Consider the following 27,332-nt stretch of genomic DNA (forward strand, 5'->3'; position numbering starts at 1 on the left):
GCACAGGTAAAGCCTCCTCTTGTACTTGTGAATGGTCTTCATGAATGTGGTTTCTCAAGACAAACACGATAAGCATTCTTGAAAAAGGTCTAGAGGGGTTCTTGACCGAACACCATAGGTTATTGGAAGCCCCCCAAAGACCTTTGGCCCTAAGGAGATAAAACTTGAGCGTCCTGAAGGGTCATAGAGACCTCCCGTCTTCATCTGGACCTACTAAATCAGACAGGTTTTAATTGTGAAAGACCTAAGCCAAGGTCTGGTAGCTAGTGGGATTTTCGTCCTTAACGAGATAACCCAAAGTACAGGACACAAAGGCATTGCCACTGGAGAACCCAACCCTTTTATCTAGGGCTTGCAGCTCGCTTAACTTTCTGGTTGAGGCCAGAACTATCAAGAAAAAGGTTTTGCTGGTTAGATTCCTGACACTGGTTCAAAAGGAGGACCAGACAACCATTTCAGGACTTCGTCCAGATTACAGGAGACTTGCTGCATTTCCTTACGTTTTGATGTGCCGAAAGACTTAGTTTGTTAAGTCTTGGTTAGTAGACCTCTATGTTGGAATACAAACCTAACATGGCTCTGTATCCTTTAATAGTGGAGGAAGACAGTCCTCTTGACTTCCTCAGATATAAAAGAAAATTGGCACTCTCCATTACAGATGCTCTAGAAGAAGAGACTATTTCTTCTGCACCATGATCTGAAAATGGTCCATTTATTTTGGTAGATGTTAGATGATGACTGGTGGCCCATTTATTTTGGCAGACATTAAATGATGACTGGCACCCCAGTTATTTTGGTATATGTTAGATGATGACTGGCACTTACACTTAAGAGATCACTTCTGCAGAAGACTTTGAAAAGCCTCTTGCTCTGGGGAGTTGGATGAAAGTTTGAATCCTGTCAGAGCCAGAGTGGATAAACCTTGGTGATACCTCATTACGTGGGGTTGTCTAAGCAATTTTTGTCTTTGTGGGAGTGACCTGGGAAAATCTGCTAACAGACTGATGAGGTCTGGGAATCATTCTCTGAGTGCCCAGGTGTGATGAGGATCATTGAGACATTTCTGTGGGTCTGGAACTTCTTAAGCAATTCCCTGATCATACCCATGGGAGGAAATACATAAAGTTCCTTGTCGGACCAGTCCAAGAGCACCAGTGAGCAATATATAGAGGGAGCCAATGATTCTTTGCAAAGGTCTGCCCAGAGGTCTGGGCAAACCATTGGATGCAAGGTCCACTCTGTAGGGATGACTTGATTGGAACGGCTGAGCAGGTCTGCTAAGACATTCAATCTCCCTTGAACAAATCTTGTTACCAACCACGTCTGGTTCTCCTTGGCACATAGGGGATCTCATGCTGCCTCACAAAGAGATAAAGAGTGGGTTCCTCCTTGTTTGGAAACATACGCAAGGGCTGTCGTGTTGTCCGAGCGAATGGCTACTGTTTTGCTTTTGACTTCCCTTGCAAACACTTGAAGCCCCCCTTTAGACTGATGTGCCAGGATTTCTGTTACTCAGTCCTTGAGCTGGAGACTTCTCTGCTCCCTATCAGCGCTCCCCAGCCTATGTTGCATGCATCTGCATAGAAATTGAGGTCTGGGTTCAGGGGAGAGAGCAACTTGCCTCCTAGAATACTTTTTTTCCAATAGCTACCATAGGAGATGCTTTCTGATTCCCTGCGAAACCTGGAAAACAAAGTAGTCTGAAAACTCCTTCCTGTTCCATTTCGCCCAAAGAAAAAAACTGGAAGATTTTTAAGTGCAACCTGCCTAAAGGGACAAATTGCTTTATGGAGGACAGTGTGCCGAGGAGGCTCATCCAATCCCTAGCTGAGTACTCCAGGAGAGATTAGAATTTGTCCAATGCCTGAAGGCAAGACTCCATTCTTTTGGGGGATGGAAAAGCCTGAAAAAGAACAGATTCCAGCCATCCCCAAATAAACTATCCATTGGGATGGGACTACTAGTTGGAATGTGGAAATAAGCATCTTGCATATTGATTGAGACTATCCAGTCCCACTGATTGGTGGCAGCAAGAATTGACCGATTTGTCTCCATTTTGAATTTTGTCTTCCTGATGAAGACATTCAGAGCACTTAATCCAGCACCAGCCTCCACCTGCCTGATGTCTTTGGAACCACAAAAAGGAGATTGTAAAAGCCCTCAGACGGAAAGCCCTCTACTCATTCTATTGCCTCTTTCAGGAGAAGAGCAGACGCCTCTTCAACCAGAGCAGAATGCTTCTCTGAGCCAAGAGAGTACGCAGTCAATGTGATGGGAGTCTTGACTAATGGTAGTTCGACAAGAAAAGGAATACAGTAACCTGTCCTTTGAATCTCTATCACCTACTGTTTTTCTCCTCTCCTGCTCCATTCCTACCAGAAAAGCCCAAGTCTGGCACCTACTGCTGCATGCATCTGATCTACCTCACTCTTAAGGGTGGGGTTGGAAGACGACTTCATAATAGTCTTCGGTGTGAAGTGCACCTTTCCTATCTTGGAAGAGGGTCTAGACTTACCCCCAAGAAACAGCAAGCATTGGAGTGGAGAAGTGTTACAAACTTTGAACGCGTGCTTTTGGTGAAAAATTTCATTTGAAAGCCTTACCCCAAAAAAATCAAAACTAGACTTAGCAGTCTGTGGAATATGAGAACTTATTACCTCCAGTGAGACTGATATTTTTTTTTTTTTTTTACAAAATGACCAATTTTTAATTAAACTATTGTCCATAGTTAACAAACCTGAGGTCTTAACATTAGAATAAATCTTCTGGCAACAGAGTTGTATATGCAAGGAGTCTGTGGCATCTGCCATCCAATATGTAGATGAGGTGGAAGCAAGTTAGAGACAATGCTTGAACCTAGAGATGTATTATGTATTTAGTCTTTCTTCCAACCCAGGATCAGACATAAGAGGGGTGGCTAGAGGTGGGCAGTCAATGTTAAGACCTCAGATTTGTTAGCTAAGAAAAATGCAAACTAATTAAAATTTTTCATTTGTTCATACACAGAACAAACCTATGGTCTTAACATTAGGATAGACTAACACTTGGAGGGAGGTATGAGAATCTTGACAGGAGGTTTAGCACACTTGGTCATTCTTAGGAATGAGGATTCTAAGGAAGAGGATCTAAGCATGAGATGTTTGATATATGGGTATCTAACAACCAATCCACTGGGAGTAAATACAATGCAACATATCCAGATTCATTGCATATATGGATGCCAAAGAGAACTATATTTGTTTCAGCACAAACCATATCAACCGCACGAAATGGGTTTATCACCACTCCTCACTCCCCTTTCTGGAGAGAGAAGTAGAAGCTACTGAGAAGCAGATTTGTAGTGATGTATGGCACATAAAAAGTGTTGTAATGGTATGACTGCAATGCTCACCTGCATCAAGCCAGTTCCAGCGTATGATGTGTCTATCCTTCAAACTGCCCATAGGTATTGAAGAAGAAGAAGAAAAAAAAGACCAGTCATCTCACTCATTCTTCTTCCACACTATCATCTTAGGCAAAATGCAAACTGTCCCGCCAGGGACACTGGATGATGAGCTAGACAACTTGTTGAGCAGCCACCAATGGACCCGAGGGAAAAGTGTCCAAGGACCTGTGGGCAATATCCTTCAGGTAGAAGAAAATGAAAGTGGTCTGACAAAGCCAGGAACCATGAATACACAAGTTCTTCTTAAATGCCAGGGAGGAACTTATTCCTCTGATTTCAAGTGCTTCTCCATGCACAGTATTGGTGACAGAACTTGACGATGAGTAGGCTTGCCTAATCACCTCATGTAGCTAAATGAAATGGTATTCTTGGACACCTCTTTCTTGGCTTGGTTCTTTAACAAAAAGTCTATGACACCTAGGTCTTATGTGACGAGCTCTTTTTAGATAACAAAGCAGTGCTCTAATGGGGTAGTTGTCAACAAACCCCTTAAGAGAAGGAACAAAAAATGAGGCAAATCTATCATCGTAAACTGAGGGATTTTGAATCTTGGCCACAAATTCCAGGATAAATTTCAAAACTACTGACCCCCAACCGCCCGGTGTGCTGACATCATAATCCAGGCCATGGAGTTCTCCAACTCTTTTCCAGGAAGCCAAGGCCAGAAGGAAAACTGTTTTCAAAGTCAATTCCCTGTCTGATGATTGATGCTGGAGCTAATATGGAGCTCAAGTAAGACTACTCGGCACCAAAGTAAGGTTCCACTTAGGAGGTTGAGTTCACTTGGTAAACAAGGCTGCTCAAAGCTCTTGAACAACATAGAGAATTTCCAGGATGAAGTTAAGTCCACGTCTTTCAAGACAGAAATATTCCAAAAGCAGCCCTGTAGCCCTTGACAGAAGAAACAGAAAGAATTTTCCTTGTTCTGAGAGAGATCAGAAAATTCAATATCTGCTGAACAGAAGCTCAGAGTGGAGAGAAACCCAACTGACAGCACCAATCACAGCAGAAGGTCCATTTACCCTCAAATTCAGCTGACAAAGTTCTCCCCAGGTAGCCGGGCATCTGAATCGCTGCTCTGCAAGAAAGATCTCTTGCTTGTTTGAGATACTGGACAGTCACCAGATTTGAAGACATAAGGACCCTCCTGATTGTTGGTACCTCTCCACGAGGTTAGCCAAGAAGGGGAAATCTCTCTCAGCACTAGTAGGATCATCTTGAGATTCATGGAACCAATTACTCTGCTCAGGACATGACGGATCAGGCAGAACGATGGGAAGGTGTAAACTTCCAGGTTGTCCCGATGGGAAGGTGTAAACTTCCAGGTTGTCCCAAGTATGCTGAAAGGCAACCTCTGCTCGAGGGAATGGATCTGGGACCACCAACAATAGACCTCAAGCTTCAGTTGAACCGTATGGCAAAGAGGTCCAACATTGGTCTTCCCAAGTAGACTGAGGAGATGATAGGATAAACATGGGGATGTACTATGACATGATGCTCTATGCAGATACACGACACGCCAAGTACCCTAATTGTCAAATTGAGCACTGTCAAAGGAATTAGCACCATAGACAGAAGATATGTCTTCGTGCTGTCAATGGAATGTGCATCACCAACAGAGGAGACATCCTACAAGGAGATCCCCTATGATAACATAAGTTCAGTATGCTACTCAACTGAGGAGATGTCCTAGGATTATAAGACAAACACCACCCCCTTGCCTTATCTTGACAAAGGAACCACCTTGGTGACGTTCCTGAGCACCATAACATAAAGCTTAAAGATGGATCTTAATCCCTGTAGAGACAAGAACTGTTATTGAGGCACAGAACTGGTATGGTTATACTTGGGTATATAAGGTTAGGCTAAGTTAGGAACTATACCCATCTTAACACAACCCAATCTCAAACTCTTGAAGAATGGGAAAATCTTGCTTTTGCAGAAGTCATGAACCACAACATGCTCCAGGATATTGAAATGCAGGTTTGATAAAGTTAGGTTCGAACTAGCTGATCTAGGCTAAGAACTCAACTACTTAGGCTAGGCTAAATTGATAGGTTTGAACTAGCTAGGCTAGGCTAAGAACTCAACTACTTAGGCTAGGCTAAGTCAGTCACCAAACCTAATCCCACTAAGTTCCTAAAAAACAGGAGATACTTTCTCATCTTTCTTTAGCCAAGAAAACCCAGGGGTGTTCTCGAAGCCATTCTTGGTCTAGACTGTGTAATCACTACAGTTACAGTCAGAACTATCTGATAGTTTGGTCTATTACTATTACTCATTTCCGAATAAAAGTCTCTGTACTACTTCATCACTGAGCAAAACCTCCTCACTCTATGGCATTGTGATGGTTACTGAAGGTCTACGCATTATCCTGAGAGTATACACAAAAGCTCCCTGAAATGATGAGTGAAACATATTACCTGTTACAAGCTGCCTATCTAGAATGAAAAGAACGATGACTGAGGAGGACAGTCGCGCCATGGACGAGACCTTTTGATGACTTGAGATCAGTCTTGTGCAGCGAAAGCGTTAATTTTACTTATCTCCTCCACATTTCTATCTCACATCTTTAAAAAAATTTCTGTAGAATCTTTACCTCATTCTACTGTAGATTCCATGCAATCTAAATAAAGTAACTATCAAAGGTGTCCCATTCTGCACTCCCTAGTAGCTTCTTCCACTACAATGACACACAGTACAGGAATCTAGGCTAATCCCTGAGAGAATCGCTGTTTATCTTCCCTAAACATCACCAGCTCAGCAAGTCTTTTCTGTATCTTCTGCCTAAACAATGTCCTCATAACTTTTGGTCTTTGTGTTTGTCAAATATCTTCTAAAGATCCCCCACATGCATTATAACTGCATTTAATTTTCCTCTTTTTATTATATCTCTAGAATGAGTCCAATTACCTAAAAATGGTTTTGCAAATGTTTTTGCAATTCTTTCTCCAGCACTTCTTTTCATACTTCCCACATTGCTCCAGCCTTATTTTATGGAGGAGTGATAATGATAGTTACATTTGACAACGTTTACAAGGGTTGAGAGAGAGAGAGAGAGAGAGAGAGAGAGAGAGAGAGAGAGAGAGAGAGAGAGAGAGAGAGAGAGAGAGAGAGAGAGAGAGAGAGAGAGAGAGAGTCGTTGAGTCGTTGGGTTGAAATTTTAAGTGTTTTCATGTGTTAACATGTCATGCTTCGTGTTTGGTGTTGCTGTGTGATAACGTGTATCTGCGTGTTTTTTCTGAAGAGTGTGAGTGAGTGAGCGATCGACATTGAGGGAGAAACACTGTAACTGGTAGATAGATAATAAGGAGTGGTTTGATAGTGGGCATAAGCGTATGAGTATTGTCTGTTGTAGCGATCGCCAAGTATATCAGTGGCGAGCGTCCGTTACGAGAGCCGTGGAGTCAGTAAGTTGGAAAAGATGGTCAGTCAGATTCAGAAGTAGCCAGTGTTATTTGGTATTTTTGGGTTGATATTGATGTTGTATGATTGTTGTGAGTGTGTCTGTCTGGTAATTGTTGAGCTGAAGAGGTTTGTTGTGCTTGGTTTTGCGTATTGGTGATTTCGTGAGTTGTCTGTTGGAGACAGTGTTGGTGGAGGTGGTTTGTTGTGCTGGGCTGGAGTTGTTGTATGATTTGTCGTGTTGTTTTTTAGCTGTTGGTATTTGCTTGCGAGGTGAATGGGGTGTTGTTTTTTAGAGTTGTTGTATGGTTTTGGTGCTTGTCTGTCTTGAGTAGTGAAATTCAACGGTGGTTGTGTCTCGACTAGCCTATATCCAGCAGATGGCACAGCACCTAGCCTTGAGTATCTAGAGTCTGAGGTGAGTATAGTGTTTGTGTTTTGTGTGTTCTGTGTTCGATAAGCCAATTGTCCTGCATGTAATTAGTAACACAAAGAGGAAAGTGGGGCAGAGGAAAAGTTCGATAGTCGGTACGACTAAAGTAACTGTGGGAAGATTTGCTTGCTTGTGATCTCGCCACAATTTGAGGTAAGAATGTCAAGTTAATGGTATGGTTAAACTATTTTATTAACCCTTAAACGCCTATTGGACGTATTAAACGTCGACGAAAATTGTCTGTTGGGTGCCGAATTGATGTATGAAACGTAGACGCAAAAAAGTTTTTTTTAAATTCGCGGAAAAATAGTTATAGGCCTACTTGGCGAAAACTTTTGAATCACGCACCTTGAGGGATGCTAGGAGTTCACGGATCAAGCTGTTGTTTTGTTTACACTCATTACCCAGGCGCGCAAGCGCGAATTTCTATCTTCTCGCACTAAAAAGCATCAGCAACACGTCTCAGAAATTATTGTCACTTTGACATAATTTTTGCACCATTTTATATTAGCCGTTACAGAGTTTTATATATGATAATGTGCACAATTTCATTTAGAATACAACAAAAAACAACCCATGGTTGTAGCTTTTATCAGTTTTGAAATATTTTCATATAAATAACAATAAGTGCCAAAATTTCAACCTTCAGTCAACTTTGACTCTACTGAAAAGGTCAAAAACAGCAGTTGTATGCTAAAACTCTTACATTCTAGTAATATTCAATCATTTACCTTCATTTTGCAACAAATTGGAAGTCTCTAGCACAATATTTTGATTTATGGTGAATTTTTGAAAAACTACTTTTTCCTAAATCCGCGCGTAACTGCCGAAAAAAATCAGAAATTTTTTTGTCCGATTGTCGTAATGTTTGCACCGTTTTATATTAGCCGTTACATAAAGTTTTATATATGAAAATGTGCGCAATTTTATGTAGAATACAACAATAAACAACCCATGGTTGTAGCTTTTACCAGTTTTGAAATATTTTCATATAAAAAGCAATAAGTGCCAGAATTTCAACCTTCGGTCAACTTTGACTAGACGGAAATGGTAAAAAAATGGGACTGTAAGCTAAAACTATTACATTCTAGTAATATTCAATCATTTAACTTTATTTTGCAACAAATCAGAAGGTCTAGCACAATATTTCGATTTATGGTGAATTCATGAAAAAAACTTTTTCCTTACATCCGCACAGTAACTCTTCCGAAAAAATTAGAAATTTTTTCGTCCAATTGTCATAATGTTTGCACCGCTTTTTATTAGCCATTACATAAAGTTTTATATATGAAAATGTGTATAATCTCATGTAAAATACAACAAAAACAACCCACGTTTGTAGCTTTTATCAGTTTTGAAATATTTTCATATAAATAAAGTGCCAAAATTTCAACCTTCAGTCAACTTTGACTCGACCAAAATGGTCGAAAAACGCAATTGTAAGATAAAATTCTTACATTCTAGTAATATTCAATCATTTACCTTTATTTTGCAATAAATTGGAAGTATCTAGCACAATATTTCGATTTATGGTGAATTTATGAAAAAAACGTTTTCCTTACGTCCGCGCGGTAACTCTTCAGAAAAAAACCAGACATTTTTTGTCCGATTGTCGTAATGTTTGTACCGTTTTATATTGGCCATTACATATAGTTTTATATATGAAAATGTGTGCAATTTCATGTAGAATACAACAAACAACAACCCATGGTTGTAGCTTTTATCATTTTTGAAATGTTTTCATATAAATAATGATAAATAGAAAACATTCGACCTTTGGTCAACTTTAACTCAACCAAAATAATCAAAAACTGCAATTGTAAGCTACAACACTTACAGTCTAGTAATATTCAATCAATTACCTTAATTTTGCAACAAACGGGAGGTCTCTAGCACAATATTTCGATTTATGGTGAATGAAAACAACTTTTTTTTCTGTCCGTGTTACATATTCATGCATCATATTGTGATAATATTTTCTCTGTGTTGCTTTGATTGTTTTACAATTTGTTATACAGTGTTCCCGCCGTATTTGCGGGGGATGTGTACAAGACACCCCCGTGAATAGTTAAAACCCGCGAATAGTTAGAACCACCACTAAAAATGCTTATAACTGCCTATCTTGAAAGTTCAGATACCAAATGTATACCTTTAATAACATCCTACTTCAAATATACCTAAAATTACTAACCTATTACTGTATTAATCTTTGAGGTTATATTATTAATATCATTTCAAAGTCATCTAAAACATTTTACCATTAAAAATATATACCTACAGCCAATAACAGAGAGAGAGAGAGAGAGAGAGAGAGAGAGAGAGAGAGAGAGAGAGAGAGAGAGAGAGAGAGAGAGCAGTGAATGGTAACATCATAAATCTGACCATCAAGAGTGAAATTATGAATTATTACTGTGTGAGAGAGAGAGAGAGAGAGAGAGAGAGGAGAGAGAGAATAACTCCTACTCTCCGACTCCTTCCCCTCCGTCAATACGTATATCAAACTGTCATTTACTCACCCGCCCACCTCCCTCCATGTGGATAAAAAGACTGGGAATCGCTATTTTTAATTAATCTTATTGATATTTGAAAATTAATTATAAGGTAAATCATTTCTTTATACTACAAAACAAATAAACATATGTAAGTAAGAGAGAGAGAGAGAGAGATGAGAGGGGGCGGAGAGGAGGAGAGGGAAGAGGAGAGGAGGAAGAAGATGAGGAGAGAGGAGAGAGAGACGAGACGGAGAGAGAGAGAGAGATGTTATTGTTACTGTTTTAATCTTATTAAACTTAATATTATTTGTAAATTAGTACTGTATATTATTTTATTTTAACAGTAAAAATTAGTAATGTCCTTAGAGATAAACTTTATACATACATTTCCAGCCCAAACAGGAGGGCGAGAGTTACCACTAAAAACATACTATCTCGTGTGGCAAAAGAGAGAGAGAGAGAGAGATTTTCATAGTATTTGTAAAATACTTTCATATATGATTTTTGTAATTACAGTTATTATTATTATTATTATCATTATTATTAATATTACTATTATCATATGAAAATATTAATAAACATATTATACAGTGTACCATAAAAATCTCTCATCTCAGTAGAGAGAGAGAGAGAGAGAGAGAGGGAGAGTGAAGAGGAGAGAGACGAGAGAGGAGAGAGAGAGAGAGAGAGAGAGAGAGAGAGAGAGAGAGAGAGAGAGAGAGAGAGAGGGAGCCTGGAGTTCGAAAGAAAGATGCATGAAGACTGGGATTTCCTTCATTCTTACATAATTTTTAGAAGTTATAAACTAAAATCTTACTAATTCAATGTAGTATTTTCTTTATTGAAGTGATTGCTCTTAACATTAATATTAATATTAGAAAATTAGAAAATCATTTATCAAACAAAAAGCATATTTTAAAATCAGTAAATCATTTTTGTATCATAAAAATTTATTTAGGCATGAAAATAACATCAAGATACACTAATTAGTGATTATTTATCGTCGGAAAATCCCACGAATAGGCGAATTCACCGCAAATAATGGGTAGATATGGTCCAGATAAAAATCCGCGAATCAGTGAGTCCGCGCATCCGAAGAACGCGAATACGAAGGGCACACTGTATACCAAAATCAATACAACGAAAAAATAATTCACTCATTAGCTTTAACCGTTTTGCTCACAGCACGATTTGTATACAATTATATATGACATTTTTTTTTCGCACTGTCATATATTCCAATATTTATATTGATAATGATTTTTTTTTTCATTTCTGATGGTTGCATACTAAACTTCAGGCAATGACAAAAATAAGGAGCCAAAAATGAACTCTTAATCTAGAAAATTAAGCGTGCTGTGATTTAAAAAAAAAAAAAACTTTTTTCCGCTTCAGCGGTCACTCGCGAACGCCGCCGGCATATGGGAGACACTTTCCGAAATACCGGCTCGGCGTTTAAAGGTTAATAATATACCAGTTATTTGTATGGTCACACAATATTATTCCTCTTTAATTATCCTAGCATTACTGGCATGCTCCTTTTCCCATTACTCTGATCCTGTCCCTCTTTTTACCAGGTTTTCATGCATTCATATACAGTATTCAAGAGGAAATAGTGTCATTTCAAAAATTCCAGGTAAACAAAACCTTCACATTCTACTTACTATTTCTTTCAACTATGAGTATGCCAAAATACTTTAAAAGATTTTAGGTTTGATGTTTGAAGAAATTTGAGAAATTGAAAACATATGTAATTCACTGACTCAAGACATCCTGTGATTTCACTAGGTCACAAATATTTTTGGAATATTTAAGTAAACATACAGCTAACATTTTAGAAGTAATTTTGACACAGTCTACATGGAAAGTGTGCAACATAACACAACCTTAGTTATGATTTCACAATACAGGCAGTCCCCGGGTTACGACGGGGGTTCCGTTCTTAAGACGCGTCGTAACCCGAAAATCGTCGTAAGCCGGAACGACGTTCTTGAAAACATGTCCACAGAGAATATTTCACTACTAATTTGCAATTTTTCTTAGGGCCGTATCTCTAAAATTATCACTAATTTACTTTTTTCATGTGCAACACTGTGTTTTCACAAATTACTGTATATTTTCATTAAAATACAAGAGAGAGAGAGAGAGAGAGAGAGAGAGAGAGAGAGAGAGAGAGAGAGAGAGAGAGAGAGAGAGAGAACTCCTTACGGTTTCAATAGATTGAAATGAATGTCTGTAGGCAACTTTTTCCCCCTCCCATAAATACATATATTTCTCCTGAGAAGAGAGAAAGAGAGGACTGTGCAATTATGTTTGTCTGTCTATCAATTCTTTTGCTGAGAGCGAGAGAGATAAAAGGAAGAAATAGAAACACCAAATGTATGACAAGTATCTTGTGGAGAGAGAGAGAGAGAGAGAGAGAGAGAGAGAGAGAGAGGAGAGAGAGAGATGAGGAGATGAGAGAGACCGAGAGAGATGAGAGAGGAGACGAGAGAGAGGAGAGAGAGAGTTGTCCTTACAGTATTTAAAAGAGAGAAATGGAATGATTATTGTATTTAAAATACTCAGATATGAATTTTGTACTTATAGTATTATTATTGGAAAATATTAATGATAAACTTATTACATACACGTCCATGAAAAATGATCTCATCTCAGTAAGAGACGAGAGAGAGAGAGAGAGAGATGAGAGAGAGAGAGAGACGAGAGAGAGCGAGATGAGAGATGAGAGAGAGAGATTACATTCAAAACCATTAAATTCGTTTACATTGTATGGCATTGTTAAGCTCGAGTGTTAACTCGAGTTGAGGTGGGGAAATTGATACAGAAAAAGACAAAGGGAAGAATTTTCTTTTGAAATTAGTTATCGTATTATTACTACTTCTATTATTATTATTTGAAAATATAATAAACACGTGCATCTACCATAAAAATTCTCTCATCTCAGTAAGAAAGAGGAATTATCCTTACAAGTGAAATGGAAAGGTCATTTTCATCTCTTTAAAATACGACCATTATGAATTTTGTAATTAAAGTTTTATTATTATTATTATTATTATTATTATTATTAAATAACTGAAATTATCAATAAACATTTTACATACTAGTACCATAAAAATTCTTTCATCTCGGTAAAAGAGAGAGAGAGAGAGAGAGAGAGAGAGAGAGAGAGAGAGAGAGAGAGAGAGAGAGAGAGAGAGAGAGAGAGAGAGATGTGTTTATCTCTCTCTGTTCTCTCAAAAAATACTTATAACGCTTCCAGCGAAAGAGAGGGAGGGAGTTAACACTATGACCCATTATTATCTTGTGTGGCAAAAGAGAGAGAGAGAGAGAGAGAGAGAGAGAGAGAGAGAGAGAGAGAGAGAGAGAGAGAGAGAGAGAGAGAGATTAACCTTAATTAAAAGTGACATGGATAGATTAGTACGTATTGTATTTCTTTAAAATACTATCACATATGAATTTTGTAATTACAGTTATTATTATTATTATTTGAAAGTATTAAAAACAAATAGTACAAGTACATAAAAAATCTCGAGTCTCAGTAAATGAGAGAGAGAGAGAGAGAGGAGAGAGGAGAGAGAAGAGGCGCGAGAGGAGAGAAGATGCGAGAAGGATAGAAGAGAGATGAAGAGAGAGTGAATGTAAATCAGGGTACCACGTGATTGCAACACTGCAGCTCTTCCCCCCAATTTCCCCCAATTTTCCCCCTCCTGGCTGTCACAGAACTTGATATATCTGACAGTTTTAGTACCTGAATCTGAGAAAAGGTTATTGGAAGTTACTTGAAGAAGACTGGGATTTCCTTCATTCTTCCATAATTTTTTAAATATAAGCTAAAATCTTAACTAATTCACTATGGTATTTTCTTTAATGAATTGATATTATTGCTGTATAAATTAATATTAATATTTGAAAACAGTAAATCATTTATTTATCATACTAAAAAACATACATCTTTGTAGTAGAGAGAGAGAGAGAGAGAGAGAGAGAGAGAGAGAGAGAGAGAGAGAGAGAGAGAGAGAGAGAGAGAATTATAGTGATTATTTTCATTGGAAAATACAGAGAGAGAGAGAGAGAGAGAGAGAGAGAGAGAGAGAGAGAGAGAGAGAGAGAGAAACTGTGCTAAACTATAAAGGATTCTTATCTTATCATAGTATGTGTTTTTTAAAAGCGTCGTAAACTCGGAGCGTCGGAAGCGTCAGCGTCGTAACCTCGGAACAAGCGTCATAACCCAGGGCGGATTTTTCAATGAATATTTAAGAAAAAGCGTCGTAACCTCGGAACGTCGTAAGCCGGACCCGTCGTAACCCGGGGACCGCCTTACATAAAAAATCTATGACCTTTGACTAGTACTGTTACTATTCATTGAAATACTCAATATAAAACCACACTACAAAATGATAATTCTTGCAAGGTTTTTAAAAACAAGATATGTATTCATGTTACCTTTCTGCATACTGCACAGCAGTCTCATTACCATAAGTTGCATAAACCATCTCACTCTCCTCCTTGGTCAAGTTGGCAAACGTTGAGTCGTAAGATGGGCAAAATGAGGAGTATGATCCATAGTAAAGTGGTTTCACTGTAAGAAAGAGGTGAAGCAATTACAATAAAATAATGATATGCACTGCAGAGTAAAATTTCAAAAACCTGTAAGTCTGATACAAGACTACTTAGTTTATATAGTATACACATAAGCCACACAACTTCCAAATGATAAATCTTGACAATAAAGATCTCAAAATATTAGGAATCACAACTCTCTGAAATGAAAGCCCCACAATTGTGTCTTATGAGGGCTATTTTCATCTACACATGTAGCAATGGCTAGTACAAAAGAAAATACATATATCTATATATATCTGGTAATCTTACATCAAATTATATAATCTTATTTGTGTGTAAACGATTTTCATGTGGTTTTCCCACCTTGTTTCCATCAATAGCTATAAACAATACAGTTATGAAAATTTTCTCAAGTCACTTTCCTGATGAACAGGTTATCAACACAAAAAAAAATCAAACTGGATTATATTCACAAATAGGAGAAAGTGTACTAAATGTTTTTGGCTTTATCTTAAAATTAATTTCTAAAAAGTATCAGTGCATAAAGAGCTGGGTACCTGGCTTCGCCAAACTTCTCTTATCATCTCGATAATTATGGAGCATAGCTGAGCCTTGTGTGAGTTTTCCAGTCAGCAATCCCAAACTAATTGGTTTTTCTTTCAAAGTTGGATCATTTCCTTCACACCCAGTCAAGAAGCTCAACGTTGTGGTGCCATCTCCTCGTTGTCTTAAGAAACCAAGCTGAAAATGATGAATCAAGTTTACTTTTCAACTTGCATACACAAGAGTAAAATCAAAATGTACATATAAGATGCAATAGTTCTAGTTTTCCTTTTTTATCATATTACAAATGAAGATGCTAAGACAAATTGTGTCCTGAAGCTAAAAATTAATATCTCATAGACTGACATAGGTTGGAAGCATATGAGAAGGCAAGAGAAGCATTCAGAGCAATAGGAAACATGGAAATAAATTATGAAGACAGTAGGCCTGTTAGAGGGTCCAGAAAAACATTGATTCACAAAATGTAACAGTATCCTATTGGAAGACATAACAGACATCATTACAAGTTAAACCCTACTGTAAAAATGCTAAATGATAATGAATGATCACATAACCTCAGGTAATTTAATATAATACCTTAAGAAATGATGACCTTCACAGTATTGCTGTAACCCTGTCAATGTTCCACTGTTAATCAAGTTGGTCCCAATTTTCCACTGGTTTATGTTTACATAATTTCTTTAAAAACTAAGAAAATTGAACAGCCTAAGGAAATTCTTAAAAACTGACTTCTGCAAGCATTAAATTATGCAAATGGTTTTTTCTAGAGAAGAAAATGGTTTACTTTAATAAATAACAAATACTTTAAAAGGGAAAATTAATATAGGGAAAAAAATAAGGACTACCTAAGAGAAAAGTTACGAATTACATTGCCAGCTACATATATGAAGGTAACAATATTTTGTACTGCATTTTTGGGGGATTTCAAGCTTCAAAAATTAAGGCTCAGTCATAAATATTTAAAATAGCATACTCTTGAAAATGCCACATCAGTTTTTTTTTTATTTTTTCATTATTTTTTGCCTCTAGTGCAATAAAATTTTAATATGACACAAATCCAACACACAGTCCTGCTTAAAGTGGTTCTAGGAGTTAATAACTAATCATTAGCATCGCAAAGTCACTTGTTAGTGAAACATCTTTACTGTGTGGCAAGAAATGTGTTTGTGTGTACATCAAACATTTTTATTATATCACCAACATTCATCATCATTGTGTCAAAGATATTCTTGGAATGTGAAATTACATCCAGCATTACCTCTATTACTTGCATGCTCACTTCCCACCACACACACACACATAAATATATATATATATATATATATATATTATATATATATATATATATATATAATATATATATATATATATATATATATATATATATATATGTATATACAATGAGAGTGTGATTAATCAAATGCAAGGTCATAGCACACTCACATAAACAATGAAGAGTGTGATAATAAAATTGCTAACAGGTCATATAGCACACTCACATAAACAAGAGAGTGTGGAATATTAAAAATTGCTAAACAGGCCATATAGACACTCACAAAAAACAAAGAAGGAGTGTGATGATAAGGTTACTAACAGGTATTATAGCACACTCACATAAAGGCTTTTCGAGAGCTTTTGCAAACTGTTCTTTGCTTAAAAGCATCAACATTAAGTAAACTTGTTTTTTGCTTTTGAGTTTAGAGAATTGAGGGGGGGGGGGGGGGGGTGGAGGGGGGGGGGGGGTTAGGCCGCTATAAAGGCTTATAGGGTGGGGGCAGGTTGGGTTGATTTTCACTTCATTTATTTCAAAATATTTTGTTTTATGCTTTTTCACATTCATCAATTGTAATATTAAAGAAGCTTCTTTGAAACTGATATACCAATGAACTGGAAAAACTTGAACAGCTTACAGAACAGTAAGTATAGGTAAAAACTGACCAGCTGAGTTGCTTTTCTTGCCCATCAATATCTCAGTCTATTTTCATGTATATATACATACACCAAGTATATGTACATGTGTCTAGATACAAGAATGCATAATGCTGAGGTAAACTATAGAATGCACTTACTGTGTATTTAGATAGTATGGCATACAAAAATTTACAAATCCTTACTTGTCCAAAAAACATCATCACTGAACCTAGGAAATCATACAGGTAATGCAGTATGTTTCCTTATAAACAAAATTATATACAATCACATGTTGTTAAAGGATATTAACTTCTAATAAAAGCGAGGCAGAGATAAACAACAAACAATAATACAATTTCTATGTAAGAGCAAAATTACTTCAAAATATTGCCTGATCATATGACAAAAACAAAAGAGTAGGTATTGCGCTCAGAGTTGTTCACTTTTCGTTCAGTCACAATTGTTAAATTAGATTGTGTTTGGCAGCAAAAGGTATTGCATGTCCATACGAGTCCCTGACCAGATAAGATTAGGTAGCATTTAGCACTTGTCTGCTGTTCAATCAGTTTAATAGCTTAAAAATTGCATAGTACAGTAGAGACCCGGTTCACGACCATATTAGAACTCGACATAATCGGATTTCGCCACTAAATTTCCAATAAACTTTGTATCTGTTTTCAACCAAAAAACCAGTTTCCGACCCCCGACCATATGATGTTTGTAAACAAAACTGTTTCCGCCAGCTGCCGCTAGTTGGCGTCATCCAGTGCTAACAAATGTAGCATAATTTCATGTTTTTTAGCATAATTTGACCCAAGAATTGGAGCTTAGCATAATTTCTTTCACACTTAGGGTTCTAGTACAATTTTAGAATGTATTTTCACTAAAATTTTAAATAAAATGCAGAAAATTCCTCAATTTCATACACAGCTATAGTGAATGTATCTTCAAGTGAAATTGCCTCAAAAGCAGCACTAACAAATGAGTTAATTGCTAAGTTTGAAACCCAACTAAGGAATGTTAAATTTGTGAATATAAATAAATACCCACAGTGGCATGACAAACAATCAGTAAAGTGTTTAATAATGTTTCTTCATGAGTAAAGAATTACTTTTTTTCCTTTTTTAAGTTTTATTTTTTTTCAGTAATCAAAAATTTTAATTATGACTGAAGTGATTTTACCACAATTTTCAAGTATTTATTCATTGTGTATGTGATCTATTAAAGAGTGTTTCAGTGGCATGATAATGATCAAGTAATAAGTACGTATGTTTTTCTTCTTGAGTAGAGACTGGTTTGTTTGTTTACCTTTTTTTTTAGTTTTAATTTTTCAGGAAATATCAGTAAATAACAAAATGTTATATTTGAAGTAATTTTCACACATTTTCAAGTATTTATTAATTGTTTATGTGACCTGTTAAGAAAAATGGTTCTGAGTGGCATGATAATGATGCAGTAATAAGTAAAACTTGTTGTTTTTCTTCACATTTGTATGTGTGATCTTCACACATTTGTCAAATAGTATAATAGTGATTGCATATCAAATAGTGTACTAGTGATTGCGTATGTGATCTATTAAAGAAAAAATGGTGTTTTATTACGAGTTTCCTAACATCATCAAATTATTAGTTATAATATTGTCTGTTCGTCACTTTTTATCATTTCACCTAATATATAAATGTTTTAAATTTCCATTACATCGTTGTTTTAGCTCAAATGTATTAGAGAAATGAGATAATGATAGATTAATAGCATAATTCTGGCACAAAATTGCACCATATTTGGCATAAATTCTTGCTTGGACCGACTAGCATAATTTAGCAAAACGGTTGGTAACATTGGTGACGCCACTCAGTGACTCAGCATTGTTTAAAGTCGCAACTAATGTTTACAAACATTCAAACATGTGTCGTGTCTTGTACACCTTGCGCGCATTTCGTTTGCTTTTTCGGTGGTATCAATGTAGACATATTCTAAAACCATGCTCACACTTGAGACGCGCGTTTCAGTAGCAAATGCAATACGTATTTAAGTGTTAGGTTTGGAGTGAAGGCAATGTTACGTACGTAGGTTACATGTGCGGTTCGGTAGCGAATGCAATCTTTAAGCTTTGTTAAGCTTTCCGGTAAAGAAGAAGTTAGTCATAGTTTATATCAGAGAAGCTACTATGCCATATTAAGTGCGTAGTAATCAAGAAATTACGAAGAATCTTTTATGTCGTACTGTAATACGTTAATGTTTACGTGTAAGATTTGGTAGTGAAACCAGTTACATACGTAACATGTTCGGTTCGGTAGCAACGCAATCTAAGCTTTTTAAGCGTGCCAGTAAAGAAGAGGTTAGCCTTAGGTTAACTCAGAATCCGCTACGGTATACATTAATTATAGAAATTAAGTAGATTCTTTTATGTCTACTGTAAAAATACGTCATTGTTTACGTGTGAGATTTGGTAGTGAAACCACTGTCACATACGTAACGTGTGCCGTTCGGTAGCGAACGCAATCTTAATCTTTGTTAAGCTTGCTGGTAAAGAGAGGTTAGCCTTAGCTTAATCAGAGAAGCCGCTATGGTATAGAATAATTATAGAAATTAAGAAGATTCTTTTATGTCTACTGTAAAAGACGTCAATGTTTACGTATGAGGTCTGGTAGTGACACAGTTTCTTAAATATGCAAACGCATGTGCGCGGTAACGAACGCAATCTGTATGCTTCGTAAAAGCGTCCTCGTAAAAAAAAAAAAAAAAAAAAGAGGTTAGCTTGATATTAAACTCAAGAGATGCTGGTACGTAATGGTATAGTAATTAAAGACATTAAGAAGATTCTTTTACTTATGTGTACGTTCTATATGTACCATGCAGTACCATAATAATTGTCAAAGTCCAATAAGCTTGAAACCAGCCCTGATATTGGACAATTTGCCGTAAAAGACGCACCTTTTTTATAAGGACATTTATGAAACAAAATCGTTAGTATCATAACATTACATTTACTGAAAGATAATTTTCAAGCGATTTTGTATACAGTATTGCAGTCGACTCCGTAAAAGATTTACCATAAATTAATATCGAATGTAAATGTTTCTAGGCTTATAGCGAGATATGGTTTCTTTACTACCATAGTCCCGATATAAACCACCAGGGCTGCGCTATGGTTTGTTTACATCCTTAAATGCCGACTTACTGTAGGCAAATTTTTGCAAGTTTTTGATAAATATAGATTGGGTTTAATTTTAATAGTTTATTAATTTACTGTAATAATTAGACTTGCTTTTCAATGCTTTTATAATGTTAGCAACACGTTTTATGCCTACCCACTACACTACGTTCTACTTACTATTTACCTAGGTAGCCTATGGAGCTTGGTCAACAATCAGTTGGACACAGGGTAGTTTTCTTTTATACTGTATATTACACATTTAAAATTATAAATATACGTTTAACATGATATTTATTTAACTTTTAACTTATTTAGTTGTAATTTACATGTAATGTATTGTATAAAAAGGCAAGGTTAGGTAATAACTGATGGTCAAGATTGGATTAATCCATTTTCAGTTATTTCTTATGGGAAAACTTGATTCAGTTCTCGAAATAATCGAATTTCGACGCTCCTTCTGGAACGAATTATCGTCGAGAACTGAGGCTCTACTGTATCTTTAACATCTTTAAAATGCCAAGCACATACACGCAGAGATTTGAATGAAATGTTTATTAAATTTTTTGAGGTACCGACATGAAGTAGAAAAAGTAGCAATTTGTTCAATATAATTCCATACATGTATATGTTTGTGCCTGTAAATGTACACATGCAAAATGTTACAGAGCATTTGCTTGCCTTTCTCTTTGCCCCATGAATTTTTCTTTTTAACAAAAATTTTTAAAGTCCAGCCCCTTTATGAACTTTTTGTGTATCACAGGTGAGAGAATCAGTGCTAATTTTAAAAATTATTTTTATAATGTATACTGTCAAGTTTATTTTTATTTTCTGTACAGCACTATAAAGAGTATTCTGCATTGTTTATAAGCAGACTAAAGCATGTTGTTTGTTGTTTATAAGTATACTGTAATTAGTGGATAAAGTTATGCAGTATTGACAAGGTGGGGGAGTAAGGGTATGCTTGTTTGTATGGTGTTTTTACGTTGCATGGAACCAGCGGTTATTCAGCAATGGGACCAACGGCTTTATGTGACTTCTGAACAACGTCGAGAGTGAACTTCTATCACCAGAAATACACATCTCTCACTCCTCAATAGAATGGCCGAGGAGCGAACTTGAGACCACTGAGGTGGGAAGTAAGGGTATAAAGTTGGTGTTTTATTATTATGATCATTATTATTTGAAAATGTCAATAAACATATTATACATACATGTACCATAGAAATTCTCTGTTCATATTTTGTAATACAATAATAATACATACAAAATTATTAGAAACAGTAAAACAGTAGTTTTATAAAATTGTGGATGAAGAGATTGTAAACCTGTACCGACATAAACAACCAAATTGAGAAAGCTAATTGCTGACGTCTCATTTACCATAACTATCAAATGTTTATTAACCCTTAAACGCCGAAGCGGTAAAATGATATTGTTATAATACAATAAAGTTTCATACATACTTACCTGGCAGATATATACATAGCTAAGACTCCGTCGTCCCCGACAGAAATTCAAATTTCGCGCCACTCGCTACAGGTAGGTCAGGTGATCTACCGGCCTGCCCTGGGCGGCAGGACTAGGAACCATTCCCGTTTTCTACTCATATATTTTCTCTTCCACCTGTCTCCTTGCGGGGAGGCTGGGTGGGCCCTAATCGTATATATCTGCCAGGTAAGTATGTATGAAACTTATTGTATATAACAATATCATTTTCATACAATCAACTTACCTGTCAGGAATATATACATAGCTGATTGGCACCCTTCGGTGGAGTAAGTAGACAGCTACTACTGGAATAGACAGGTAAACAACATCTGTTGTAGGTATAAATAAAAACCTTGGTTCCTACCTGATAGGTGGTAGACTTCGTGGGTGTTTGCCCCGTAGTCTGCATCACCTCAAGAAACTTTAGCGAGATATGTGATCTATGGCCAAGAATTCTTGTGGGTCTGCCGAAGGGGTCTTATCCACTTACTCGGCAGAGCCTGAAAGGACTTTGTCAATGGGTGCTGATCCACTTATATGACAACACACCTTATTAAGGAGCACACAACCAATCCCGACCACCTGATCCTAACCACCATGTTAGTATTAAAAATTGCTCCGAGTTATCCCCAAACTCTTCGCAACAACCGTAACTCAAAACCAAATTGCACACGCACACAATAATTTTTCCAAAAAAAAAAAGATACTCATCTACTAAAAGATATCACAAGAGTTCCTTACTGAACGGAAGTGACTGGCCGCCTGTGCGGTATCTGCACTTGTTCAGCAGAAAGTCTAGAACATATCTATTAGACTTAAAGTTTTAGTGTTAAAAAATTCGGATTGTTGGTTAGCTCCTGTACCCAGGATTGTGCCCGCAGACACAAAAGGACCTAAGGAAAAACATTTTTCATAGGTCACACGCACGTCCTTCAAATAGTGAGAAGCAAACACAGAATTACATCTCCAATATGTCGCTTCCAAGATATTCTTCAGTGACATATTTCTCTGAAAAGAGAGAGACGTCGCCACTGCTCTCACTTCATGAGCTCTTACTCTCAGGAGTTTGAAAGAATCATCCGTGCAAGCCTTATGAGTGTCCGTAATTACGTTCCTGACAAAAAAGGCTAAAGCATTCTTAGACATAGGTCTTGATGGATCCTTCACCGAGCACCAAAGACCTTGTCTAGAACCTCCCAACTGTTTCTTTTTCTGTAAGTAAAACTTTAACGCCCTTACTGGGCAAAGAGACCTCTCCGGTTCCCTGCCGACGAGACCCGATAAGCCTTTTACCTCGAAGTTTCTCGGCCAGGGATTCGAAGGATTTTCATTCTTCGCCAAGAATAATTCCTTGAAGGAACAGATGGCTGAATCTATATTGAACCCGACTTTGTCACTAAGGGCGTGCAGTTCACTAACTCTTTTCGCCGTCGCCAGTGACAAAAGAAATAAACATTTTCTCGTTATATCACGAAACGAGGCCAAATGTAGGGGTTCAAATCTCTCTGAAGACAAGAACTTAAGCACTACGTCTAGATTCCAGTTAGGGGGAGAAGTAATCTTAGACTTCTTGGTCTCAAAAGACCTAATCAGATCATGTAGATCTTTATCGTTTCCCAAATCTAGGCCTCTATTCCTAAAGACGGCCGATAGCATACTCCTATAGCCCTTTATCGTGGCTACAGAGAGACGCGATTCTTCTCTCAAAAATAACAGAAAATCAGCTATTTCTGTTACAGAGGTACTGGAGGAGGACAACTTCTTCGACTTACACCACCTTCTAAAACTTCCCACTTGGATTGGTAAACCCGGATAGTGGAAGTTCTCCGGGCTCTAGCGATCGAGCTTGCTGCTTTGCTAGAAAAGCCTCTCGCTCTGACAAGTCTTTCGATAGTCGAAAGGCAGTCAGAGCGAGAGCGGGGAGGTTTTGATGAAACCTCTCGAAGTGTGGTTGTCTGAGAAGATCCTTCCTTTGTGGAAGGGATCTGGGGAAGTCTACTATCCACTCAAGCACCTCTGGGAACCACTCTTGAGCTGGCCAAAAGGGGGCTATCAGGGTCATTCTTGTCCCCTTTGAAGTCACAAACTTCCTGAGCACTTGCCCCAGAATCTTGAATGGGGGAAATGCGTAAACGTCTACCTGAGACCAATCTAGCAGGAAGGCCGTTCTACTGCTAGAGCTCTGGGGTCTTCCACTACTGAACAGAAGACTTCCAGTCTCTTCGAGAGGAACGTGGCAAAGAGGTCGACATGAGGAGTCCCCCAAAGAGACCAGAGATTCCGGCAAACGTCTGAGTGGAGGGTCCATTCGGTATGAAGGACCTGGTTCCTCTGCTCAGCTTGTCCGTCTCACGTTCCTTACTCCCTGAACGAACCTCGTCAATAGAGAGATGTTCCTTTGCGATGTCCACAACAGCAGGTCTCTTGCGAGTTCGTAAAGGGCATACGAGTGAGTACCTCCTTGCTTCCGAATGTATGCAAGGGCGGTTGTATTGTCCGCATTCACTTGTACTATTTTGTTGCTCACTAACGGTTCGAAGCTCTTTAGAGCTAGGTGTACAGCAAACAGCTCTTTGCAGTTTATGTGCCAGGACACTTGAAGAGCATTCCAAGTGCCTGACACCTCTCTCTTTCCCAAGGTTGCTCCCCAACCTTTTTCCGACGCGTCGGAAAACAATACAAGGTTTGGGCTCTGTATTTCCAGGGAAGTACCCTTGTTTTCCCTCAGTGGGAGTAACCACCATTCTAAATGACGTTTCATCAGAACTGGAATGGGAAAACTGTCCGAGAGAAGTCCTGTCTTCATGTTCCACGATCTTCTGAGGAAGAACTGAAGAGGACGGAGATGAAGTCTTCCTAGAGGAAAGAACTGTTCGAGCGAGGAAAGGGTCCCTAATAGGCTCAACCATTCCCTCGCCGAAGTACGTTCCTTCCTTAGGAAGAGAGAGACTTTTTCTAAACCTCTCGTTAGTCTCTCTTGAGAAGGATATACTCGAAAACCCCAAGAATCCATCCGAATCCCCAGATAGACCAAGTTCTGGCTGGGGATCAGTTGGGACTTCTCGAGGTTCACGAGTAATCCTAAGGTCTTTATCAGGTTTAGTGTCACAGTCAGGTCCTCCAAACACTGTTTCTCTGACTTTGCTCTGATAAGCCAGTCGTCTAGGTACAGAGATATACTGATTCCTTTCAGATGAAGCCATCTCGCCACATTTTTCATAAGGCTCGTGAAAACCTGAGGCGCCGTAGACAGGCCGAAACACAAGGCTCTGAATTGGAAGATCCTTCCCCCCATCATGAAACGGAGGTACTTCTTCGATGAAGGATGGATCGGGACGTGAAAATAGGCGTCCTGGAGATCCAGAGACACCATCCAATCCCCTTGGCGAAGAGCCGCAAGGACTGAAGCCGAGGTTTCCATGGAGAACTTCTGTTTCTGAACAAACTTGTTCAGAGCGCTGACATCCAGAACTGGTCTCCAGCCCCCCGAGGTTTTCGCAACCAAGAAAAGACGATTGTAAAACCCTGGGGAGCTTTGATCCAGCACTAGTTCTATAGCTCTCTTGTCCCACATCTGATCCACCATTTGTTGAAGAGTATCTTTCAACACAGGGTCCTTGTAATTGGCGGACAATTCCCGCGGAGTTGACGTCAGGGGAGGATTGTCCAGGAAAGGAATGAGGTATCCCTTCTGAAGCACAGACATCGACCAAGCGTCTGTGTCTATGAGAGTCCAGGCTTCCGCAAATCCCTGGAGCCTGGCACCTACTGGTGTTTGCAGGAGCGCCACTTCACTTTCCCCTTTTAAAGGGACGGAACGAGGCTCTACCTCTCTTCTCGGTCGTTTTCCTTTTAGCGGTAACTCTAGCGGGAGGGCCTCCTCGAAAGGGCCGAACAGGAGTAGACACACCTTCTTTTCTCCCACCATCACTGGTCTCTTCTTCCTGGAAGATTGCAGGAGAAGATCCTGTGTTGCTTTCTCCGTCAGAGATCGGGAAATATCCCTCACCAACTGTGAAGGGAACAGAAAGTCAGACCTAGGGGCGAATAACAAGGCTGCTCTTTGCGAATGGGATACTGCTTTCGTCAAGAAAGCGCTAAAAACAGATCTCTTCTTCAAGAGACCTGCTCCAAATAAGGAAGAAACTTCCCCTGAGCCGTCCTGTACCGCCTTGTCAATACAGGACAAAATTGCAAGGAGTACGTCCGGATCTAGCCCTTCAGGGGCATGAGCCTTCTTGGACATCACCCCAAGGGACCAATCTAGGAAGTTGAAGACTTCTAGAATGTGAAAAAGTCCCTTGAGGAGATGATCCAACTCTGAAAGACCCCAAGTAATCTTCGCAGTATGAAGGCTATGTCTCCTGGATGCATCTACCAGACTGGAAAAGTCAGCTTCAGCCGAAGCTGGGAGAGTGAGACCCATATTCTCCCCAGTCTGGTACCAAATCCCTCTCTTGCCCGTAAGTCTAGCGGGAGGCATGCAAAACACTGTCCTTACTAGCTCTTTCTTGGTTAGCATCCAGCTATCCAGAGACTGAAGAGCTCTCTTCATAGAAATCGTCGGTCTCATCTTCAAGAAAGCCGACGACTTCAGCGTCTTAGAGCAAGAGAAAAGAGAACGAGGAGAAGGAGGAGCGGCAGGGATCAAAGCATCTCCGTATTCCTGGAGGAGGAGAGCTGTCAAAACTTTGTAGTTAGACAGCCCTTCTCTGCCGTGAGTCTCGTCCTCTGAGTCCTCTTCTAAAATCGGATCAGAAGGAGAAGCCACTTCCCGTTCCGGGTCTTCCTGTCCAAAAACTCTCTCTACGGGAGACAAACTCCTAATAGGAGAGGGGCTAAGAGAGTGTATAGAGCTCCTATGCTTGGCTGGCTCCTCGTACTTGGCTGGCTCCTCGCGCTTGGCTGGCGCCTCGCGTTTGGCTGGCGCCTCACGCCTGGCTGTTGCCTCGCGCCTGACAGGATCCTCGCGCCTGGCTGGCGCCTCGCGCCTGACTGATGCCTCGCGCCTCTCTAAACTCTCGCGCCCGACTGACGCCTCATGCCTGGTTGGAGCCTCGCGCCTTTCTGGTGCCACATCGTTGTATGTATGATGCTTGTCTGGCGCCTCGCGCTTGGCTGAATCCTCACGCCTGGCTGTTACCTCGCGCTCGGCTGAAGCTGCTGGTCTGGCAGACGTATCCCATCTGGGAATATCCTCGCGCCTGTAAAGCGTTTCTCGCTTGTCTGACGCTCTAATCCTAGAAGACGCTTCTCGTCTGTAGGAAGCCTCGCGCTTGTCTGGCGAATCAAAATCGTCCAAAGAGTCTCTATCCGAGTAGATCTCAAACGACTCACGTCCCACAGGAGCCTCACTCCTGGCGGGAGAAGGAAGACGAGTCTTCTTGACCGGAAGTCTCACGTCTTTCTTACGAGGGGGATCCTTCGAAAGGACTCCTACCAAGGCGGATAACTGCTCCTGCACCGCCAAAATGATCCTCTTGGAAGCCTCTCCTGCGTCTTCTTGAACGGGAGAGGGAGACCTCGAAGGAGTTTTGCCCACAACATGGGACGTCAAAACCCTCTTAGCCTTCTTGATGGACGGAGGCGCTTCTTCCGAAAAGCGTTCTGGGCTAGAATCCAACACAGGATCTCTCCAGTGCCTTTTCAGGGGCCTGGACAAGTCCGAATCCTTCCACCGTCGTTCAGGAGAGGGAGAAGCGGACGAAGAGAAGCACTCTCTGAGGACGCTTTTCCTATAGCGGTCCTGAGCAGTCTGTCTATTTACCCTCGTTCAGGAGAGTGAGAAGCGGACGAAGAGAAGCACTCTCTGAGGACGCTTTTCCTATAGCGGTCCTGAGCAGTCTGTCTATTTACAGAGCCTGCTGAAGG

General features: G+C 39.1%; 1 protein-coding gene across 4 annotated transcripts in view; it reads right to left on the reverse strand.

Moving 5' to 3' along the window:
• LOC135219098 (bromodomain-containing protein 7-like) overlaps window positions 1-27,332 on the reverse strand; it is a 339,758-nt gene that overhangs the window by 54,212 nt on the left and 258,214 nt on the right. For all 4 annotated transcript variants that reach the window (XM_064255538.1, XM_064255535.1, XM_064255536.1 and 1 more), the window contains 2 exons: window positions 14,899-15,082; window positions 14,222-14,357 (listed from right to left, as the gene is read on the reverse strand). In XM_064255538.1, the coding sequence (XP_064111608.1) occupies window positions 14,222-14,357; window positions 14,899-15,082 (320 nt within the window). The remainder of the gene's footprint in view (window positions 1-14,221; window positions 14,358-14,898; window positions 15,083-27,332) is intronic.

This window comes from Macrobrachium nipponense, chromosome 1 (assembly GCF_015104395.2).
Source record: "Macrobrachium nipponense isolate FS-2020 chromosome 1, ASM1510439v2, whole genome shotgun sequence".
Lineage (NCBI taxonomy): Eukaryota > Metazoa > Arthropoda > Malacostraca > Decapoda > Palaemonidae > Macrobrachium > Macrobrachium nipponense.